This window comes from Lolium perenne, chromosome 7, assembly GCF_019359855.2.
Source record: "Lolium perenne isolate Kyuss_39 chromosome 7, Kyuss_2.0, whole genome shotgun sequence".
Taxonomy (NCBI): domain Eukaryota; kingdom Viridiplantae; phylum Streptophyta; class Magnoliopsida; order Poales; family Poaceae; genus Lolium; species Lolium perenne.
The window spans coordinates 113,785,697-113,794,453 of NC_067250.2; the positions used below are offsets into that span (position 1 = coordinate 113,785,697).

The 8,757-nt window shown below is 43.7% G+C and overlaps 1 protein-coding gene across 1 annotated transcript; it reads left to right on the forward strand.

Annotated features, from left to right (window-relative positions):
• Positions 1-2,603: 2,603 nt before the first annotated feature.
• On the forward strand, positions 2,604-3,672 carry LOC127323795 (ethylene-responsive transcription factor 1B-like). The gene has a single exon (XM_051351919.2). The coding sequence runs from the start codon at positions 2,628-2,630 to the stop codon at positions 3,363-3,365; it is 738 nt and encodes a 245-aa protein (XP_051207879.1). The 5' UTR covers positions 2,604-2,627; the 3' UTR covers positions 3,366-3,672.
• The last annotated feature ends 5,085 nt before the right edge of the window (positions 3,673-8,757 follow it).

Consider the following 8,757-nt stretch of genomic DNA (forward strand, 5'->3'; position numbering starts at 1 on the left):
CAACTTTTACTTTCACGGGGATAGCGATTGTACGCAGACCAGCTAAAATAAGTGTGACAACTTTATATAGATACAAATGTATCTACAACTAAAATGCATCTAGATATATTTGTTGTATTTAGATAAAGTTGTGATATTTATTTTAAAATGAAGTTAGTAGCTAGTTAGAAACCAAAGAAAAACTCCGACTTTTTTTAATTACAAAGGAAGAAATCACTTATGGAGCAGTATTTTTTTTTTCAAACCATGCAGCAGGACTGCATGTAATCATATTAGAAGGAAGAAAAGGCCAGAAATTAGAAAGGCCAGAGTACAAAGTTCATACAACCACACTTATGGGAGTAGTATGTTGCAGCTGCAAATTATGTGATTAGCTAGTCTCACGAGTATAGAATAGGACAATGAAAGTTATATATATATACTACTACTTTAGCAGCTGGCAACTACCTGCTAGCAATGGTACGAGAATGTATAAACAAGTGCTTACTATATTAGCCTATGTTCCGGTTCACTGTATGTATACATACATACTCGGAGTACGCACTTGCTACTATTATTAGTGTAAGCTTGCTTTGTTCATCTATGGGGAGACATTTACACTTTTTTATCTCTACCTGCGTCTTATCATCGTATGGATCCATAAAAAAATGCAAAAGCAGTACGCTGCTAGATCAGAGTGCGTGCTTATACTAATGCTGGCATAACTGCGCTGGATTTCTAATCACGGGTTGCATCATCGACGATCTGTACAAGGAGCGCCTTTTCATCTACTCCATGCACATTTATGCACATGGAGTGTAGAATAGATGCATGCACGCACCCTCCATATATGTACTTCATGTGCTAGCTCCTATGCCCGGACACCAGAGCATAGCATATTACATGGTCTCTACTTCCCTACGCCTATGCACTGGAGGTAGCGAAGTATATCTTCAGTTTACATAGGGATAGTACACACATCTGTATTAATCTTGCCCCAGTCCCGCAAACAATGGTTATTGTCCATCTACCTAGAAAATCGAGAGACCAATGAAAATACATCTCCATTTCAAATAATTTTGCACACGGAGTATTAGATTTCGACAAAGTTAAACTTTGCAAAAAAAAAAAAATTGAGGATAACGGCAAGAGAGCTCCGCCTTTTAAGCAACATAAAGAGGGGAAAGCCCCATAATTGCAGGTTAAGCGGCAAATGGATGTAATAAAATACTGACCATATGGACAACTCAAAATGAGTATATTTTTAGAGGGGTGGCCCCAAGTCTATATCGTTGCAGAAGAAACTTCAAGGACGAATTAGGTATACTGGTTCATAAAACTAAGCGCAAATCATATTTTAGTACTAATGATTGGGTGAATAATTTTGCTTAGTCTTAACTTTAGTTTAGAGGCCTATGGCCTTTTTTGTTTCTTTTCTGCCTTTTGGTGCTACTCTCTAGCATCAAGCTTGTACAGAACTATTTATTTTAAAATTTATAAAAGAGTGAATTCCACTTTTTACCATTGTGCATTTGTGACACATATTACCCCATTTAGTGTAACTTCTATCAAAGTATCACATTTAGGAGACTTTAAATAATGTTTAGCCCCAATTTATCATTTTGCTTGGTATTGTTAGATAGTATATATGCATGATATGTTGACGTGGAGCGACAACATATGTAAATATCGAAGGGCCTCATGGACGATTATGCCCAAACTTGTTTAATCCATATGTTCTATTCATCACTATGCATCTTGATATTTTCGAACCCCGATCATCACCTAAAACCTTGCCCAATAGACACACACAAAAAAGGGTACAAAGCTTTTAAAATGGGTAATCTACGTGAATTTTCACTCGGCGGGGTAATTAATGTCACAAATGGAAAACTACATGGTAAAAAGTGGAATTCACTCTTTATAAAAATATGCAATGGGGAAACTGACCATGCCCAGAAAAAAGAGGAACAAAAAGAGTACTACCTGAAGACCAAACTTTGCAAAATTGAACGAAATAGTCTGTTAGAAAAATACCTTCGTGTCAATTCAGTATTATTAGAACCATGATATATTTTGCTATTGTATGTACTGCTCCATTTTCCTAATATAAGACGTTTTGGCAAGCTAAAAATATCTCATGTTAGGTTACAGAGTAAACATTTGCTATTTTGTCTACATACTCAAAACTAAAACCAATATGCATAGTGATGGAGAGGGAGTTTGAGGATATTGTTGACCATCATGGCTGGATTGCACTAGTTAAATTGCGCGCTAGACACTCATACGTTGTACTAATAAATTTGAAGCTCTCTTGACCTCCGATGGGGACGGATCGAGAGGTCGTGATGAACTGGTGACGCCCGAGCGTCTTGTCGTATCCAGCCGCCCTACGTCATGCCCGTCTGTGTATCCTATTCGTTGATCTGTCCAACCTGCAAGCCCCTGCCTGATGGAGAGAAGTTGATCATGATTTCTTTTCTTTCAGTTCTGTCGTTAAGTCAAGGCTTGTCTGTCCTCTTTCTCCATCTTAACCTTCTCCGCGCGGGCTCACCTTCTTTCCTCGCGAGCTATATAAGGATTGTACACGTAGGTGCTGATCTTATCTCTGTATCCAAGCCGGCAGCTACCTCATACAATACGTACGTATGGAGCCGCCAAATGATCACTACTACCACCACGGCTATTCTGTGTCTTTCTCCTCCAGTGTACAGTACACCCACAATCAGCATGGTTTTACTGATATGGAGAATGGCGACGACGAGCTGTCGTCGTTCCTCATGGAAGCCGTCTCCACCCCCACCACCAGCAGCAGCTCAGCTTCCTCTGCAAGTGCCTGGGAGGAGCAGGAATTCGTCTACGGCAAGCGAGGCGGCAGCGAGATCACGACGACGCCTGCCGTGTCGTCGTCATTTCAAGAAAGCCACGGGGGCGGCGCGAGCAGCGCGCGCATGCCGGACTCGCCGAACCCGCTGATCGGGGTGCGGAAGCGGCCGTGGGGAAAGTACGCCGCTGAGATCCGGGACTCCACCCGCAACGGCAAACGCGTCTGGCTCGGCACCTTCAACTCGCCCGAGGCCGCCGCGCTCGCCTACGATCAGGCCGCCTTCGCCGTGCGCGGCCCGGCGGCCGTGCTCAACTTCCCCGTCGAGCGCGTGCAGGAGTCGCTCGCCGCGCTGGGCATTGGCAGCGCCGCCGCCGCCCCGGGGGACTCGCCTGCCCTCGCGCTCAAGCGGAGGCACTGCATCCGGAAGAGAAACCCCAGCAAGAACAAGAGGACGGGCACGGCGGCGACGGCAGCTGCTGCGTCCGCGACGTCCGTGCTGGAGCTGGAGGACCTTGGAGCGGACTACCTCGAGGAGCTGCTCACCTTGTCCGATCTGTGAGCCGCTACCGCGCGTTCCTCCGATAGAGATATCATGCATCTGCCATGGCGATCCCTCGGCTCCTATCCTAGTACCAGCGACGAGCACCGTTTATTCACATTGACGCGACCTCGCATCAGTCCGTCAGTCCCTCGCGTCAATTTTTTTACATTGCTGCCGGAACAGCACAGGCCGGGCCATGGTCGACGTGCATGTTTGTAGATGTGGCCCATCTCTATTGTTCACTGAAACCAAACCAGCAACACAAAATATCAAGGTTCATTGTTGGGTTATTCCTGGGCCACGATGATATAGACATTTTGTTTTGAGAGGAAACAGTAGACTTGCTACTGCGTATATTTATGATCTTTTCGGTTCAACATAAAAAATGTTTTTCGATAAATAGTGTTTTATTATTTAAGAGGTATAAGCATTACACCGGTCTCAAGATGCACACAACCGCACAAACATCCAACGACCAACGACACAAAAGGTAAAACTAAAAAGGCGCAATACACGTGATCTACTCATAATCTTATGAACGCCTAGGGTGGTGGAGGTCCAATCCGCAGATTACTCTGCCATGCTTGGGAAAAATTTCCTTATCATATCTTTCAACCGTGTAGATACCTCCATAAATATATCGCGATTCTCCAAATGCTGAAGACACGACTATGAACGGAGCAAAGAAATGCACCGGTAGATAACCTGTAAGAGAGAATAATTTTTATCATTAAAAACCTTGCTATTTCTACATTTTCAGAGGACCAAATAATTTTTTATCCTAAATACTTTCTCTTTAGGATGGTTTGCCAAATCTCATCTTCAATCAGAAGCTTGAATAACTATTTTCCAAGGAGTGCTCGGTTTTTTTATCTCAAGGTCATGAAAACCAAGTCCTCCTTGATCCTTTGGATGACAAACAATATTCCATTTTTTTCTTTTTCTCACTATCTTCTTGCCAAAAGAACCTTGATCGGAAATAGTCCAATCTTTGCAAGACAAGGCAATAGCAACATCCACATGTCCATGTCCGATAAAGCCAGGGCATTACATGACAGGCACCGACGATGAAAAATTCACCCCCTTCATCGACATATCCGGTTGCTCATACCAACATGCCGAGAGTATATTGACTAGGTTTCGGCGAAACAAAACCACCCACACAATTATCTTCACAAATATGATAACACATATGGATGAGCAAACCAAAACATGACAACAACCATCAGTGTAGGTCAATTGGAGATATGTTGTGGGCTTGACCATGCGGATGTAATCAACCGGATGCTTTTAAAAGCACCGGAAATCAATGAACTATGTAATCTCCTAACTTAGTTAGCCCATGAGCGTGAGGCAGAAAGAAAAAAGGATATAATCCTAGGAAAACAAGCACTTTGTATTCATACGATGTAATTATATGAATAAAATGCAGTGTTCCCCTGTATAGTGTTTCATGTTTCTTTATCTACTTTATTCTATTTTTATTTCATGCTTTCATTAAGATGGCACGCCCGCATTTTGCACTCTCATGTAGGCATCTAGAAAAAACCCTAAGTTTCACTACTTTTAGTCGAAACTATCGATGTTGTGGGAACGATGCCCTCTACCTGGGCTCGGTTACGTGTTAATATAGCGTGGGAAAAGCCCCCACGGTGGCGTACAAAGGAACGTATACGGAGTGGTATACTATACCATGTCCGGTACGTATTACATATCTAACAGCCCCCCTTAATCTGAACCTTAGTAAGGTTAAGATTACGTTTAAACTCCGCTAAAAGATGAACAGGCAAGGTTTTGGTGAAACCATCAGCAACTTGATCCTTGGTAGAGATGAATTTGATGTCCAATAACTTGTTGGCAACCCGTTCACGAACAAAGTGATAGTCAATTTCAATGTGTTTGGTTCTTGCGTGAAACATAGGATTGGCAGAGAGATAGGTGGCACCAAGATTGTCACACCACAAACATGGTCGGGCAGTAAGAGGAATACCGAGTTCTCGAAGCAATGCTTCAACCCAAATAAGTTCTGTTGTAGCATTCGCCAATGCTTTGTATTCAGCTTCAGTACTAGAGCGAGAGACCGTTGGTTGTTTACGAGCACTCCAAGATATCAAGTTTGGACCAAGAAATATAGCAAATCCACCTGTAGAGCGTCTGTCATCAAGACATCCAGTCCAGTCTGCATCTGAAAAAGCACTAAGAAGTGTAGAAGATGACCTCTGAAAAGTGATACCAGTGTGAATAGTGCCTTGGACATAACGCAATATGCGTTTGGCTGCGGTCCAATGAACAGTGGTAGGAGCATGAAGATATTGACAAACCTTATTAACAGAGAATGCCAAGTCTGGTCTGGTCAAAGTGAGATACTGAAGAGCACCAACGATGCTTCTATAATGAGTACAATCATCAGGACCAAGGGAAGTGCCATCAATCAAATTTAATTTATCTGTAGTTGACAAGGGTGTAGGTGTAGATGTGCAACCAGTCATATTAACACGAGCCAAGAGATCAGCAGCATATTTGTCTTGAGTCAACACAAGTCCATCAGAAGTGCGCGTGACTTCGATGCCCAGAAAATAATGTAAGTCTCCCAAATCCTTAATAGCAAATTGTGCACCCAACTGACGAAGTAGAATAGCAGTAGCTTGATCCGAAGAACTAGCCACAATGATGTCATCAACATAAATAAGAACAAAGATGGTGATACCTCTCTTGTTATATAAAAAGAGTGAAGTGTCTGCCTTGGAAGGAAGAAAACCAAGCTCGGTTAACTTAACACTGAGCCGAGAATACCATGCTCGCGGTGCTTGTTTAAGTCCATAAAGAGCCTTGTCAAGTTTGCAAATATGTTGCGGAAAGCGTGGATCTTCAAAACCAGGAGGTTGCTTCATATATACTTCCTCTTCCAGAACACCATGAAGGAACGCGTTCTTGACGTCTAGCTGTCGTAGATGCCAGCCCTTGGAAACAGCAATAGCCAAGACAAGTCGAATAGTTGCAGCTTTGACAACAGGACTGAAGGTGTCTTCATAGTCAAGACCATACCGTTGTTTGAAACCCTTCGCAACCAGTCGCGCTTTGTACCGATCAATGGTGCCATCAGAACGTTTCTTGATACGGTAGACCCACTTGCAATCGATCAAATTTATATGAGGTTTGGGAGGAACAAGATGCCAAGTTTTGTTTTTCATAAGAGCACCAAATTCTTCATCCATAGCCACTTTCCAACGAGCATCGGCGAGAGCCTCAGTAAGGTTGCTGGGTTCTCCTGTAGAAGTCAACAAGCCATATCGTACAGTGCCATCGGTATAAATTTTTGGATGACGGATACCTTTTTGTAAACGTGTGCGTGGTTCAGGCGGAGGAGGGGGCGCACTAGGACTGACCGCAGAAGATTCACTGGCTGCTGAACTGTGTGGTGACATGGAAGATCCAGAGGATCGACCGGAAGGAGGAGCTGACGCAGACGATCCAGTCGAGCGGTCCTCGCGCGCGTCGCTCTCAGCTGGCGACGAAGAATTCCCACCATGCATGTGAGGCGACCGAGGCGGACTGTCACTCTGGTCGGCCATGGAGGAATTGATGGCAATACGTGTGTGGGCAGTTTGGCCTGGAGAAGCTTCAGGCTCCCGATCTGAAGTACATTGGTGTGCAGAATCTGCCTGGGTGCCGGTGCTCATGATTGGGGCATTATTTTCTGCATAATCGTCACCAGAATGGGAATGGGATGGCGCAGTTTGGATATTTGGTTGGTGCACTCCAGTAGTATCATCCGCTACAACCTGTAGAGGATTAGTGATAGGTATAATATGGACATTGTCATGGATATGCACACCCTCATGTGAAGTAGTAGACGAAGCATGTGTGGGTAGCAAAAGAATTTCCTCACGAAGACGGGCGCCCGCGTTAGAATGAAGAGATGCAAACGGAAAAATATTTTCATCAAAGACAACATCACGAGATATATAAATACGACCAGTGGAGACATCAAGGCATTTAACCCCTTTGTGAAGCGGACTATAGCCCAAGAAAACACATTGTTTTGAGCGAAACGCAAGCTTGCGTTGGTTGTAAGGGCGAAGATTTGGCCAACATGCACACCCAAAAATACGAAGTGATTCATAATTGGGATTGACATGAAGAAGTGTTTCTACGGGTGTGGCAAAATTAAGCACCTTAGATGGAAGCAAGTTTATGAGGGGCAAGACCAACTTCAACAATATGACGATGTTTACGCTCAGCTGAACCATTTTGTTGATGAGCATGAGGACAAGACACATGATGCGTGATGCCTACTTTTTGGAAGAAACCATGGAGTTTTTCATATTCACCTCCCCAATCAGTTTGCATAGTGATAATTTTGCGACTAAATTTACGTTCAACAAGTTGCTGGAAGTTAAGAAAAACCTGATAAACATCCGAACGCTTTTTGAGCAAATAGATCCAAGTAAATTTACTATAGTCATCAATGAAGCTTACATAGTATGCATGTTTGCCAACAGAAACAGGGGCCGGACCCCAAACATCAGAGAACACTTGTTCCAATGGAACACTGGAAACACTAGTAGAGGTGGGATATGGCAATTGATGACTTTTGGCTTGTTGGCAAGGATCACACACATACGAATTTATTTCTGGCAAATAAGCTAGATTGTTTTTCCTAAGAACTTGTTGAACAATAAATGATGATGGATGCCCTAGACGACGATGCCATGTGGATGAAGACGGCTTGACGGTGATAAAAGCATTCTTGGAAGATCCGGTGGAGCTAGGCACAAGAGGATATAGACCACCGTGACAGGGACCCTGAACATTGTTTGCTTCATGGCCTGATCCTTAATCAAAAAGAAAAAAGGGTGAAACTCAACGAAAGCATTATTGTCAAGGGCAATTTTATGGGCAGATAGAAGACTTTTGGAGGAACTAGGAAAATGTAGAATATTACGAAGTTGAATGGAACTATGAGGGGTGTGCAATATCGAATGACCAACGTGTTTAATCATCATACCTTTACCACTAGCATCATGAACTTGCTCACGCCCGCGATAAGTATCATGCGTATGAAGCTTGTTTAACTCCCCGGTGATGTGATCGGTAGCGCCAGTATCCATGTACCAGTTTGTGTCCACCCCATATGCAGCTCTTGGCTCATTTGTGTAGTCATCACCATTATTATCTGAGTATCTCCACCAGCACTCATTTGCAGGATGGCCTTCCTTCTTGCAAATCTGACATAACACACCATCTTGATGTGGGGAGGGGACACGACCACGACCACGACCACGGCCACGGCCACCTTGCTATGCACCACGTCCCTGGTTACCTCGGTATTGATTTCCGCGATAGCCACGATTATCATCATGATATCCACGAGTGTCATCACGGTATCCTCGAATATCATCCCGATAGC

Coding starts and splice junctions, on each gene's coding strand:
- LOC127323795 (XM_051351919.2), top strand. CDS start 2,628: ATGGAGCCGCCAAATGATCACTACTACCACCACGGCTATTCTGTGTCT.